This window comes from Theropithecus gelada, chromosome 19 (genome assembly GCF_003255815.1).
Source record: "Theropithecus gelada isolate Dixy chromosome 19, Tgel_1.0, whole genome shotgun sequence".
Lineage (NCBI taxonomy): Eukaryota > Metazoa > Chordata > Mammalia > Primates > Cercopithecidae > Theropithecus > Theropithecus gelada.
Window position 1 is genome coordinate 39,527,481 of NC_037687.1, and position 15,130 is coordinate 39,542,610.

At 48.9% G+C, this 15,130-nt stretch overlaps 1 protein-coding gene across 1 annotated transcript in view; it reads right to left on the reverse strand.

The window, feature by feature from the left end:
• Positions 1–15,130, reverse strand: part of SPTBN4 (spectrin beta, non-erythrocytic 4) — a 119,614-nt gene that overhangs the window by 89,396 nt on the left and 15,088 nt on the right. Inside the window, exons 3-4 of the mRNA XM_025367310.1 lie at positions 2,435–2,586; positions 18–191 (exon numbers count right to left, since the gene is read on the reverse strand). Of these exons, the coding sequence (XP_025223095.1) occupies positions 18–191; positions 2,435–2,586 (326 nt within the window). The remainder of the gene's footprint in view (positions 1–17; positions 192–2,434; positions 2,587–15,130) is intronic.

A 15,130-nucleotide genomic window follows, 5' to 3' on the forward strand; every position in this document is an offset into this window, starting at 1 on the left:
GGCCACTCGAGGGTCACCTGGAAGCGCAGGATGATGGTCCAGACCAGCCCCAGCGTCAGCCGGTGATTCCCATCCACGATGTCATGTGAACCCACGTTCTCCAGGTGCACGCGCTGCTCCTTCAGAAACTGCAGCGCCTTGTCCACGTTCTCCAGTGAGTGGATCCGCATGCGGCCGCGCGTGGGCCTGGGCTAGGACGACAGGGGCAGTGGGCGATCGGGGGTCTGGACAGACAGGAGCATGGCTCCCTCGGCCCCGCCCCTTCCAAAGAAGCCCGCCTCCCATGGCCACGCCCCCTGCGTGTCCAGGATCAGGCTATCCTCTTCTCGTTTCAACTAAGACGCAGGACTCAGTCCTTCTAAAGAAGCCCTGCCCCGTCCCATAGCCAGACCCTTTCAAGAGTCACATCCCTTCAAAGCTTATTCACGTCCCTGGCTCTGCCCCTTCCACAGGCGCCCCACTTCCAACCTGACAACTACGCCCCCTCATCATGAAGCCCCGCCCTCCTAGCCCATAGCCACAGCGCTGGCCCTGGCATTGGATCCCTCTCTCGTCCACCAATGTTTTGCCGCTAATCCCATGGCCGCCCCAGCACAGTGGCTCACGCCTGTAATCCCAGCACTTTGGGAGGCCGAGGTGGGTGGTTCACTTGAGGCGAGGAGTTCGAGACCAGCCTGGCCAGCAAGGCAAAACACTGTCTCTACTAAAAATACAAAAATTAGCCAGGCGTGGCAGCGGGCTCCTGCAATTCCAGCTACTCGGGAGGCTGAGGCAGGAGAATCGTTTGAACCCGGGAGGCGGAGGCTGCAGTGAGCCAAGATCATGCCACTGCACTCCAGCCTGGGTGAGGGAGTGAGACTTCGTCTAAAACAAAAAATCCTGTGTCACACCCCTCGCTGCCTCTGCCTCACTGCTTCCCTTTATGATCCCTACCCAGAGCCACGCCCATTCCAATTAAGCTCCGCCCTGCCCCAGTGATCTTCCCCATGTCTATAGCTCACTTCCAACAGCGTTGGTTCCTACTTTTTTTTTTTTTTTTTTTTTTTTCGCTTTTGTTGTTGTTTTTGAGACGGAGTCTCGCTCTGTCGCCCAGGCTGGAGTGCAGTCGCGCGATCTTGGCTTACTGCAACCTCTGCCTCCTGGGTTCAAGCGATTCTCCTGCCTCAGCCTCCTGAGTAACTGGGACTACAGGTGCCCGCCACCACGCCCGGCTAATGCTCTTTGAGTTTTTAAAATTCTTTTTGTAGAGACGGAGGCTCGCCACAGCGCGTGGGTATTTATTTATTTATTTATTTATGAGAGAGGGTCTCTGCCAGGTGCTGTGGCTCACGCCTGAAATCCCAGCACTTTGGGAGGCCGAAACTGGAGGATAGCTTGAGTCCAGGAGTTCTAGATCAGCCTGGAAACATAGTGGGTCCTCGTATCTATTTTTTTAAAAAATGTTTTTTTAAGAAAAAAGAGAGAAACAAGAGTCTGGCCTTGTCGCCCAGAGTGGAGAGCTGTGGTGCAATCATGGCCCACTGCAGCCTACCGACCTCCCAGGCTCAAGCAATCCTCTCGCCTCAACCTCCTGGGTACTTGGGACTACAGGCTCGTGCCACCACGCCTGGCTAATTTAAAAACAAAAACAATCAAACAAAAAAAAAACGTAGAGACGGGGGTCTCATTATGTTGTCCAGGCTGGTCTGAAACTCCTGGGCTCAAGTGTTCCTCCCGCCTTGGCCCCTCAAAGTGCTAGGATTACAGGCATGAGCCACCACACCCGGCTGTTTGTTCCTATTCTATAGCCATGCCCCTCACAAGTCCCTGAAGGCTCCAGGCTCCAGTCCTTTAACGAATCTGTACTACCCCTTGAGAATCCCACGCTTTTAGATGAAACCACATTCAACCCAGAGACACAGCTCCAACTCATACAACAAGCCACATCCCAGGACACCGTCTGCGTCCCTAGACACCCAGGACCTAGGTGTCACCCTACTAAGGAACACTGCCCCTTAGCCTAGAGCCCCGCACCTTCATCCACTCCCCACTCCCCCAACCCGCAACACAGTTCTGCCGCTGTTTTATAGCCATGCCCCTCTTAGCTCATACCCCAGGCCAGTCCCTTCTAACAAAACTCCTCCCTTATCTAATAGCCCTGCCCTTTGCAACAGAGCGCCTCCCCTTCCAAGGAAGCCCGGCCTCGCAACTGTAGCTAGCTGGTCATCAGCTTCGGTTCCAGTCATGCGCCCAGGTGTCTCACAACCGAGCTCCGCCTCAGCACCACAGCCCCACACACCCACGTAGAGGGACCTCTTACCCACAGGGCCCTTCTAGCACGCTCCACCCGCCCATAAGCCAGGCCCCTACTTGCAGTTCAGCCCTTCCAGAGAAGCCCAACCCCAGCCTGAGACCCCAGGGAGGACCCCTGCCCCAGCCCTTCAGGCCCTCTCACCAGCTGCTCCCCAGACAGCACTTCCAGGAGCCGCGTGAGCACGAAGCCGTCCCGGAGGTCCACATAGAGGTCCCCGATGTGGCAGCCCACGCGGGCAAGGTGCGAGTTCACCCACTTGGTGAAGGTTTTCTTCTGCACGGCTTCCCGCTCATCTGGAGGACAGGCCCTGATGAGCTCCCAGGAGCCTCCATCTTCACCCCAGCCCTTCGCGGGCCAAGCCTGCTCAGGCCCGGCTCGCTGCAAGAGTCCCCCCTCACAGGCGGATCACTTGAGGTAAGAGTTCAAGACCAGCCTGGCCAACATGGTGAAACCCTGTCTCTACTAAAAATACAAAAAGTAGCCGGACATGGTGGCGGGTGCCCATAATCCCAGCTACTGGAGAGGCTGAGGCAGGAGAATTGCTTGAACCTGGGAGGCGGAGGCAGCAGTGAGCCAAGATCGCCTCACTGCACTCAGGCCTGGGCGACAGCAAGACTCCATCTCAAAAACGAACAAAAAAAAGAGTGAGTCGGCCGGGTGCGGTGGCTCACGCCTGTAATCCCAGCACTTTACAAGGCCAAGAGGGGCAGATCACAAAGTCAGGGGTTCAAGACCAGCCTGGCCAATATGGTGAAACCCTGTCTCTACTAAAAATACAAAAAAAAAACTTAGCTGGGCGTGGTGGTGCATGCCTGTAATTCCAGCCATTCAGGAGACTGAGGCAGGAGAATTGCTTGAACCAGGGAGACAGAGGTTGCAGTGAATCGAGATCATGCCACTGCACTCCAGCCTGGGCGACAGAGCGAGACTCTGTCTCAAAAAAAAAAAAAAAAAAGAGAGAGAGAGAGTCCAGCCTCAGCAGCCATGTCTCCTCCTACCTGGGACGCCTTCCCCTACCCTCTGCCACCCACCTGGTGACAACCTTCCTGTCCCTTGAAGTTTTCCTGAGATGTCACTTGTACAGGAAGTCTTCCCCACTTGTGACCCCAGTTGGCTCTAGTCATTCATTCATTCAATAAATATTCGAACACACAGTCTGTGTCTGTTCAAGACTCTGTGAATACAGACAGGGCCCTCACAGAGCTCAGTTCAGTGGGGACACGGATAAATACAGCCATGGCCTTAGCCTCCCAAAGTGCTGGGATTACAGGCATGAGCCATCGTGCCCAGCCTTAAGGAACTGTCAAACTGTTTTCCAAAGTAGCTGCACCATAGGCCAGGCATGGTGGCTCATGCCTGTAATCCCAGTACTTTGGGAGGCCAAGGTGGGTGGATTGCCGGAGTTCAGGAGTTGGAGACCTGCCTGTACAACACGGTGAGGACTCTGTCTCTACAAAAAAAAATACAAAAAATTAGCCAGGCAGGGTGGCATGCCCCTGTAGTCCCAGCTCCTTGAGTGGCTGAGGCAGGAGGATCGCTTAAGCTCAGGAGGTAGAGGCTGCAGCGACCTGTGCTCACGCCACTGCACTCCAGCAAGGGTGACAGAGCCAGTCCCCGTCTCAGAAAAAGTAAAAAATTTTTTTAAAAAGTTGCTATACCAGCAATGTGTGAAGGCCCCAAATCCTTGCCAACACTTGCTATTTCCCAACCCTTCCTTTTTCTTCCCCCTTGAGATGGGGGTCTCACTCCATTGCCCAGGCTGGAGTGCAATGGTGCGATCTTGGCTCATTGCAACCTCTGCCTCCCAGCCTCAGGTGATCCTCCCATCCCAGCCTCCCAGGTAGCTGGGACTACAAGAACATGCCACCAGGTCTGGCTAATTTTTGTATTTGGTGTAGAGACAGGGGTCTCACTATGTTTCCCAGGCTGGTCTCAAACTCCGGGGCTCAAGCAATCCACCCAACTTGGCCTCCCAAAGTGCTGGGATTACAGATGTTAGCCCCACTGTGTTTTAGTTGTTTCCCCCCCCCTTTTTTTTTTTTTTTTTTAACTATGGCCATCCTAGTGGGTGTAAAGTGGTACCTCATTGTGGTTTTCTTTTGCACTTCCCTAATGGCAAGTGAAATTGTGCATCTTTTCATGCTCTTATCAGACAGTTGTATATCTTTGGAGAAATATCTATTCAAATCCTTTTGACATTTTTTAGTAGAATTACTTTTTTTTTGGAGTCACAATCTCTCTCTGTCGTCCAGGCTAGAGTGCAGTGCCACAATTATGGCTCACTGTAGCCTCAACCTCTCAGGCTTATGCAATCCTCCCACCTCAGCCTCCTGAGTAGCTGGGGTTACAGGCACATGCCACCATGCCCGGCTGATTTTTTTGTTTTATTTTTGTGGAGATGAAGGTCTTGCAATGTTGCCCAGGCTGCTCTCAACCTTCTGTGCTCAAGCAATCTTCCCACCTAGGCTTCCCAAAGTGCTGAGATTACAGGCTCAAGCCACCATACCCAGCCAGTTACATGCCTTTTGTCATCTGTACTATCTTTGTGACTTCCTATGAATCTGTAATTATTTCATAATTTAAAGTTTTAAAAAGGCCGGGCACAGTGACTCACACATGTAATCCTAGCACTTTGGGAGGCCAAGGCAGGTGGATAGCCTGAGCTCAGGAGTTCGAGACCAGCCTGGGCAACTTGGCGAAACCCTGTCTCTACTAAAAATAGAAAAAACTAGCAGGACTTAGTGGCGCACATCTGTAATCTCAGCTACTCAGGAGTCTGAGGCACAAGAATCGCTTGAACCAGGGAGGCGGAGGTTACAGTGAGCTGAGATCGTGACACTGCACTCCAGCCTGGGCTACAGAGTGAGACTCTGCCTCCAATAACTAAATAAATAAATAATAAAGTTTAGGCCAGGCACGGTGGCTCATGCCTGTAATCCCAGCACTTTGGGAGGCTGAGGTAGGTGGATCACCTGAGGTCAGGAGTTTGAGACCAGTCTGGCTGACATGGTGAAACCCCATCTCTACCAGAAAAACAAAAATTAGCCGGGTGTGATGGCAGGCGCCTCTAATCCCAGGTACTCGGGAGGCTGAGGCAGAATTGCTTGAACCCAGGAGGCGGAGGTTGCAGTGAGCGGCGATCGCGCCACTGCACTCCAGCCTGGGTGACAGAGCAAGACTCTGTCTCAAAAAATAAATAAATAAAAGTTTAAAAGAGAAAAAGAAAATTGCTGCCTGGCCTTCCTCTTTCTTCCCCTGACTCCCATAAACTGGAAAATCAAGGTCAAGGTCTGCAGAACATAAGATGAAATTAACCAGGAATCTACACTGACCTCTCTGAGCTAAGTCTTCCTGCCAACTGGGTTGCTCATCTCGAGGTTATCTGGGAGGGAGAAATAGTTTCTCCATTAAGCCACTGTGCTGTTAAGTCGATTTTTGGCAGCTTAGCCTGTACGGTTACTGTTAAAATCCCATTACTAAATAATATTAAGTTTCCTATTAAGTTTTCTATTAATTCAGGAATAAAAATGTGTATTTCCAGTCTATTTCCCCTTCAACCATTTGAAATCTCTCAATAATTTCCTTTTTCGGCCAGGTGCAGTGGCTCAAGCCTGTAATCCCAGCACTTTGGGAGGCCGAGACGGGCAGATCACGAGGTCAGGAGATCGAGACCATCCTGGCTAACATGGTGAAACCCCATCTCTACTAAAAAATACAAAAAACTAGCCGGGCGAGGTGGCGGGCGCCTGTAGTCCCAGCTACTTGGGAGGCTGAGGCAGGAGAATGGCGTAAACCTGGGAGGCGGAGCTTGCAGTGAGCTGAGATCCGGCCGCTGCACTCCAGTCTGGGCGACAGAGCGAGACTCCGTCTCAAAAAAAAAAAAAAAAAAAGTTCCTTTTTCATAAAATTTACCTTTTGTAATATTATCAATAGTGGTGTGAAGGGAAGGGGTGATGGTTAATGGGTACAAAATATGGAAAGAACGAATAAGGTCTAGCATTTGATATCAGTACAACAAAGTGATTACATTCAATAATAATTTAATTGTACTTATCTTTCTCTTTTTTTTTTTGATACAGGGTCTGCCCTGTATCAAATCCAGGCTGGAGTGTAGTGGTGTGAGATCATGGCTCACTGCAATCTCTGCCTCCTGGGCTCAAGCCATCCTTCCACCTCAGCTGTGTGAATAGCTGGGACTACAGGCATGCACCACCACACCCGGCTAATTTTTGTATTTTTAGAAGAGTCAGGGTTTAGCCATGTTGCCCAGGCTTGTCTCAAACTCCGGTACTCAAGTGATCCACCCGTCTCGGCCTCCCAGAGTGCTGGGATTACAGGTATGAGCTACTGCACCTGGCCTGATTGCACATTTTAAAATAATTAAAAGAGTATAATTGGATTGTCTGCAACACAAAAGCATCTATCCCATAAATACATATAACTACTATGTACCCACTAAAAATAAAAATACAAATTTTTTTTTTTTTTTTTTTTTTTTTTTTTGAGACGGAGTCTGGCTCTGTCACCCAGGCTGGAGTGCAGTGGCCGGATCTCTGCTCACTGCAAGCTCCGCCTCCCGGGTTTACGCCATTCTCCTGGCTCAGCCTCCCAAGTAGCTGGGACTACAGGCGCTTGCCACCTCGCCCGGCTAGTTTTTTGTACTTTTTAGTAGAGACGGGGTTTCACTGTGTTAGCCAGGATGGTCTCGATCTCCTGACCTCGTGATCCGCCCGTCTCGGCCTCCCAAAGTGCTAGGATTACAGGCTTGAGCCACCGCGCCCGGCCAAAAATACAAATTTTTTTAAAAGTATTGCTTTTTACTCTAGCACTAGAAAATATACATTTACTTATCTGTATTTTTTAACTTTAAATTGCACCTTGAACGTTTACCTCTAGTTTGAAAATGAATATGCAAATATTAACAGTAAATGCAAAGGAAGTATCTTGTTTGTGTCAATGTGGGTTTTGTGCTGTTTAGATAAGATGGTACCCTACGTTAATACTGATCATCAATCATACCTGAGGAAGTGATGGCAGAAAAGATGCTAAATTGAGTATTTATTCCTCTGCCTTCTAACAAATGACGCCCACACCAAATAGCAGATTTTGGCTAGTGCTACAGCCAAAGTGGAATTTTAGTGCATCCCCAGGGTGGTACCAGAATGAGGACAACTGGGTTCTGCCCTGTCTCTATTAATAACTGGCCAGGTGACTTCTCAAGGTCATCTCCCCTCTTTGGACCCCAGTTTTCACATTTGCAAAAAGAAGGATTTGGACTAGATTTGGCTTTCTTCAATGGATTCTGGGGATCATTGATTTTGGGAACTTATACTTGAGAGAGGTAGGGGTGGGTGTGTATGTGTGTGCATGTGTGTGTGTGTATGTGTGTGTGTATATATATACACACATACATACATATATATATATATATATATAAATTTTTTTTGAGATGGAGTCTCCCTCTGTCTCCCAGGCTGAAGTGCAGTGGTGTAATCTTGGCTCACTGCAACCTCCACCTCCCAGGTTCAAGCAATTATCCTCCCTCAGCCTCTGAGTAGCTGGGATTACAGGCATGTGCCACCACGCCCAGCTAATTTTGTATATTTAGTAGGGACAGGGTTTCTCCATGTTGGTCAGGTTGGTCTTGAACTCCTGACCTCAGGTGATCTGCCCGCCTCAGCCTCCCAAAGTGCTGGGATACAGGCATGAGCCATTGTGCCCAGCCTCGGAGATATATTTGGTTGCACCCCCACTGCGTTTTATAAAAATGTAAATCAGGGCCGGGCGCGGTGGCTCAAGCCTGTAATCCCAGCACTTTGGGAGGCCGAGACGGGCGGATCACGAGGTCAGGAGATCGAGACCATCCTGGCTAACACGGTGAAACCCCGTCTCTACTAAAAATACAAAAAAACTTAGCCGGGCGTGGCGGCGGGCGCCTGTAGTCCCAGCTACTCGGGAGGCTGAGGCAGGAGAATGGCGTGAACCCGGGAGGCGGAGCTTGCAGTGAGCTGAGATCCGGCCACTGCACTCCAGCCTGGGTGACAGAGCGAGACTCCGTCTCAAAAAAAAAAAAAAAAAAAAAAAAAATGTAAATCAGTTGCCAACATTTTAAAATAGGAAGATTTTGTCTTTAAAAAATTTAGATTTTTGGCTTCTCATGAAATATCACCCAATAGGGCAACCCTGAACCTCCATTCCTGCCAGGCTGCCATTGCGGGGGCTGTGTGGGTGCTGCCCTCTTACAGGAGGTCCCAGTTCTCTCAGTGTATGCAGCCCATCTGGTCTCGGTGGGCATTTCAGTTCTCAACTCTTGCTCCATGCTGACAAGACTGCAATCAGGAATAGAAAAATCAGGCCAGGCATGGTGGCTCATGCCCATAATCCCAGCACTTTGGGAGGCCAAGGCAGGAGGATTGCTTGAGGCCAGGAGTTTCACACCAGCCTCGGCAACATAAGCAAGACCCCATTTATGTAAAAAATTAAAAATCAGGCGAGGTGTGGTGGCTCACGCCTGTAATCAGAGCACTGCAGGAAGCCAAGGTGGCTGGATCACCTGAGGTCAGGAGTTCGAGACCAGCTTGGCCAACATGGTAAAACCCCGTCTCTACTAAAAACATAAAAATTAGCCAGGCATAGTGGCGGGCGCCTGTAATCCCAGCTACTCAGGAGGCTGAGGCAGGAGAATCACTTGCACCTGGGTGGCGGAGGTTGCAGTGAGCTGAGATCACGCCATTGCACTCCAGCCTGGGAAACAAGAGTAAAACTTTGTCTCAAAAAAAAAAAAAAATTAATTAAAACTTAGCCAGGCATGGTGGCCTGTGCCTATAGTCCTAGCTACTCAGGAGGCTAAGATGGCAGAATCCCTTGAGCCCAGGAGGTTGAGACTTCAGTGAGCCATCGTTGTAACACTACACTTCAACCTGGGTGACAGAGTGAAACCCTGTTTAAAAATATATATATATATATATATATATATATATATATACACACACACACACACACACACACACACAGGGGTATCATCCTTTATGAAGTTGCCATTAAGATGGTCCAGGATCAATTTCTTTATTTTCTGTCTCTTTCTTTCTTTCTTTCCTTCCTTCCTTCCTTTCTTTCTTTCTCCTTCCTTTCTTCCTTCCTTCCCTCCCTCTCTCTCTCTCTTTTTCTCTCTCTTTCTCCCTTTTTCCCTCTCTTTCTCTTTCTTTCTTTCTTTTGTTCATTCTTTCACCCTTTCTCAATTTCGTTCCTTCTCTCTTTCTTTCTTTCTATGCCTCACTCTGTCACCCAGGCTCTGGAGAGCAGTGGCATGATCATGGCTCAGTGAAGCCTCAGCCTCCCTGGGCTTAGGTAATCCTCCCACCTCAGCCTCCCCAGTAGCTGGGACTACAGGCGCACGTCACCACACTTGACTAATTTTTGTATTTTTTATAGAGACAGGATCTTGCCATATTGCCCAGGCTGGTCTCAAACTCCTGGGCTCAAGCAATCCTCCTGCCTCAGCCTCCCAAAGTGCTGGGCTTACAGGTGTGAGCCACTGCACCCAGCCCAGGATCAGTTTCTATTCACTTTCTTTGGGTATCATCAAAATGAAATCACAAAACAGAAAGCATTGTCATGGGGCTGGGCATGGTGCCTCATGTCTGTAATCCCAGCACTTTGGGAGGCCTAGGTGGGCGGATCACTTGAGGTCAGGAGTTTGAGACCAGCTGGCCAACATGGTGAAATCCTCTCTCTACCAAAAAATACAAAAATTAGCCATGCGTGGTGGTGCGTGCCTGTAATGCCAGCTACTCGAGAGGCTGAGACAGGAGAATCACTTGAGCCTGGGAGGTGGAGGCTGCAGTGAGCCGAGATTGCGCCATTGCACTCCAACCTAGGTAACAGCAAGACTCTCTCAAAAAAAAAAAAAATCTCAGAGTGTTGCCCTGACCTGAGATGACGTTGAATGTTGACCATGTTGGTGTGTTTACTGTGTAGGGGTCTTCCGTTTCCCCCTCTGGTGCCACCCTCCACTCCTCTTCCCCGTGCTGTGGTGGGTCCAGGGAGGCTGGCCAGTGTGGACTGTATGAATGGACTCCCCAACGCTCAGAGCCCCTCAGACTTCCAACTGGGTTTGGCCAGCAGGAGATCAGAGGAGTCAACGGCTTTGTTGCTTCCTGCTCCCTCCCTCCCTGCCTGACCTGCACCTGGCAGTGCCTGGTTTCTTTCTCTACATCCCCAGCTCCTGCTGATGACGTCTCTCTCCTCTCTCACTGCTCCCTTCTCTGCACGCTGTGGGTCCCCGCTGCCCTTGTAGGTTCCCTCAATCCTGCCCACCCCTATGTCAATAGTCCCTTCATTAAACTTGCCCCAACTTTACCCCTTTGTGGGATGCCATCTGCTTCCTGCCAGGACCATAACTGACACAGATACCTTTGGGCTTTCAAGACTCCTGGCCAGGTTGGGCGAGGTGACTCACACCTGTAATCTAAACACTTTGGGAGGCCAAGGTGGAAGGATCACTTCAGCCCAGGAGTTTGAGACCAGACTGGGCAATATAGTGAGGCTCCCGTCTCTTAAAAAAAAAAAAAAAAATTTAATAGCTAGGCATGGTGAGTGTGCACCTGTGGTGCCAGCTGCTCAGAAGGCTGAGGTGGGAGGATCGCTTGAGCCTGGGAGTTCGGGGCTGCAGTGAGCCATGATCGCACCACTGCATTCTAGCCTGGGCAAGAGAAGGAGAACCTGTCTCAAAACAAACAAACAAACTAAAATACTCCAGGCCAAATGACAAGTTTCCTCTGTCTGCTATTGTGCTTATATTGAGTTCTTTTATTTATTTTATTCATTTTTTTTTTTTTTGAGACAGTCCCACTCTGTCACTCAGGCGGTGGCTCAGAGGCATGATCACGGCTTACTGCAGCCTTGACCTCCTAGGCTCAAGGGACACTCCCAACTCAGCCTCCTGAGGGGACTACAGGCGTGCACCACCACAGCTGGCTATGTTTTTCATTTTTACTTTTTGGAGAGATGGGGGTCTTGTTATGTTGTCCAGGCTGATCTCAAACTCCTGGGCTCAAATGATCCTCCCACCCTTAGCCTCCCAAGTAGCTAGGACTATAGGCAAGTACTATTATGCCCAGCTTTTTACCATTTATACATTCTTCTCCAATAACTTCTTCTCCAATAACAATCACAAGTGAAACACATTTCCTTAGGATAAGACTTTAATTTGGCTGGGTGCACTGGTTCATTATGGTCCTGTAATCTCAGCACGTTGGGAAGCCAAGGTGGAAGGATTGCTTGAGCCCAAGAATTCGAACCCAGGGGAGAACCTGGGTTTTGTCTCTATCTACAAAAATATATAAATTATCCAGGCATGGTGGAGTGCACCTGCAGTTCTGCAGTACCTGTAGTACTGGAGAAGATGAGGTGGGAGGATCACTTGAGGCCACCTAGGAGTTGGAGGTTGCAGTGAGCCGAGATCACACCACTGCACTCCAGCCTGGGTGACAAAGCAAGACCCTGTCTTAAAAATAAATAAATAAACAAATGCACTCAGAGATACATGGATGAGTCTTAAGGCAGAGTTCTGAAAATAATACTAATAATAATGTGGCCGGGTGTGGTGGCTCACAGCCGTAATCCCAGCAATTTGGGAGGCCAAGGCAGATGGATCACCTGAGGTCAGAAGTTCGAGACCAGCCTGGCCAACATGGTGAAACCCCGTCTCTACTGAAAATACAAAAATTAGCCAGGTATGGTGGTGTGCGCCTGTAATCCCAGATACTCCGGAGTCTGAGGCAGGAGAATCGCTTGAACCCGGGAGGTGGAGGTTGCAGTGAGCCGAGATTATGCCGCTGCATGCCAGCCTGGGAGACAGAGCGAGACTCTGTCTCAAAACAAAACAAAACAAAACAAAAAAGCAAAGAATGCAATCTGGAACATGATAAAACCTGTATCAGTTACAGCAATACCTGCATGCAGAAACCCATAGATAAGTGGCTCTCAGATTTATGACAAAGTGACATTGCAGTTCAGGGAAAGGATAAATAAATGGACCTGAGTCAACTGGATATCCATATGGGGGACGAAAACAAACTGACCTGCACTGTACACAATAATATATACAAATAAATTTCATTCCGCTTACAAATCCAAATGTGAAAGGACTAAAATAAGGTTTTAGGCCAGGTGCAGTGGCTCACGCCTGTAATTCCAGCACTTTGCGAGGCTGAGGTGGGAGAATCACTTGAGGTCAGGAGTTTAAGATGAGCCCGGCCAACATGGCAAAACCCTGTCTCTACTAAAAATACAACAATTTAGCCGAGCGTGGTGGCATGTGCCTGTAGTCCCAGCTACTGGGGAGGCTGAGGCAAGAGAATCGCTTGAACCCGGAAGGTGGAGGTTGCAGTGAGCCAAGATCACGCCACTTCACTCTAGCCGGGGTGACAGAGCGAGACGCCGTCTCAAAAAAAAAAAAAAGAAAAGAAAAATTAGGTTTTCAGAAGAAAACATCAAAGACTATTTCCATAACCTTGGAATAGATAAAGATTTCTTTCTTTTTTTTTTTTTTTTTGAGATGGAGTCTCGCTTTGTCGCCCAGGCTGGAGTGCAGTGGCGCGATCTCGGCTCACTGCAAGCTCCGCCTCCCGGGTTCAGGCCATTCTCCTGCCTCAGCCTCCGAGTAGCTGGGACTACAGGCGCGCACCACCACGGCCGGCTAATTTTTTGTATTTTTAGTAGAGACAGGGTTTCACCATGTTAGCCAAGATGGCAAAGATTTCTTAAACAAGACACAAATAATGTTAGCCATACAGGAAATGATTGTTAAATAATTATTAAATTATACTACATTCAAATTAAGATATCTTGTTCGTCAGGCTGGGCACTTCTAATCCCAGCACTTTGGGAGGCCGAGGCGGGCTGATTACTTGAAGTCAAGAGTTTCAGACAATTCTGGGCAAGATGGCGAAACCCCGTCTCTACTAAAAATGCAAAAATTAGCCAGGCATGGTGGCCCGTACCTGTAATCCCAGCTACTCAGGGGGCTGAGGTGGGAGGATCTCTTAAGCCTGGGAGGTTAGCTTGAGGGTTGAGGCTGCATTGAGCAGAAACTGAGCCACTGCACTCCAGCCTGGGCAACAGAGTGAGATCCTGTCTCAAAAAAAAAAAGAAAAAAAGAAAAAAAAAAATCTGTTCATCAAAGGCCTTGTTAAGCCAGTGAAAAGATAAGCCACAGAGTGGGTGAAAACACTGACAACACATACGTCTGCTTACGTACTTGCATTCCTCCAAAAGCATCAGAAAGAGGCAGACAAATTAATAAGAAAATGGGCAAAAGACTTGAATGGGGCCGGGTTCGGTGGCTCATGCCTGTAATCCCAGCACTTTGGGAGGTTCGAGACCAGCCTGACCAACATGGTGAAACCCTGTCTCTACTGAAAATACAAAAATTAGCCCGGTGTGGTGGCGCACGCCTGTAATCCCAGCTACTCAGGAGGCTGAGGCAAGAGAAACACTTGAACCCGGAAGGTGGAGGTTGCAGTGAGCCAAGATCATGCCATGGCACTCCAGCCTGGGCGACAGAGCAAGACTCCATCTCAAAAGACCAAAAAAAAAAAAAAAAAAAAAAAAANNAAAAAAAAAAAAAAAAAAAAAAAAGACCTGAATGGGCATCTTGCAAAAGAATATCTGAATGGCCAATAAATGTATGAAAATATGCTTCACCTTCTTCGTTGTTCTTAGTCATCAGGAAAATGCTAAGTAAAACCACAGCAGAATGCACAGCCACCAGAATGGCTAAAATTAAAAAGACTGACCATCAGCCGGGCATGGTGGCTCACGCCTGTAATCTCAGCACTTTGGGAGGCCGAGGCAGGCGGATCACCTGAGGTCAGGAGTTCGAGACCAGCCTGGCCGACATGGCAAAACCCCGTCTCTACTAAACATACAAAGATTAGCTGGGCGTGGTGGTGTGCGGCTGTAATCCCAGCTACATGGGAGGCTGAGACAGGAGAATTGCTTGAACTCAGGAGGCGGAGCTTGCAGTGAGCCAAGATCGTGCCACTGCACTCTAGCCTGGGTGACAGAGTGAGACTCTGTCTCAAAAAAAAAAAAAAAAGAAAAAAAAAGAAAAAAAAAGACTGACCATCACAAGGGTGGGGTACACAGCAAATGAATCTCTGGTACACTGCTAGTGGGAATATAAAATGATACAAACTGGCAGTCTCTACTAAAGTTAGATATATACTCACTTGGCCGGGCGCATGGCTCACGCCTGTAATCCAGACACTTTGGGCGGCCAAGGCAGGAGGACTGCTTGAGCCCAGGAGTTGGAGACCAGCCTGAGCAACATAGCGAGACTTCGTCTCAATTAACAACAACAAATACATATACATATAAAATAAAATATATACCCTTACTCTGTGATTGGACATCTTCACTCTTGGGTGGGTGTAAACCATCAGAAACAAGTGCTTATGCCCACCAAAAATGTGTACTAGAAACTTGAGAACACCACCATTTATTTTATGTATTTATTTATTTAAGACAGAGCCTCACTCTGTCACTCAGGCTAGATCCAGTGGCACTATCTTGGCTCCCTGCAACCTCTGCCTCCTTGGTTCAAGTGCTTCTCCTGCCTCAGCGTCTCTAGTAGCTGGGATTACAGGCATGCACCACCATACCCAGCACATTTTTTTGTATTTTTAGTAGAGATGGGTTTTCACTGTATTGCTCAGGCTGGTCTTGAACTCCTGGCCTCAAGTTATCTGCCCGCCTTGGCCTCCCAAAGTGCTAGGATTACAGGCGTGAGCCACCACATCTGGCCCAACATCGCCATTTATAGTAGCCCCAAAC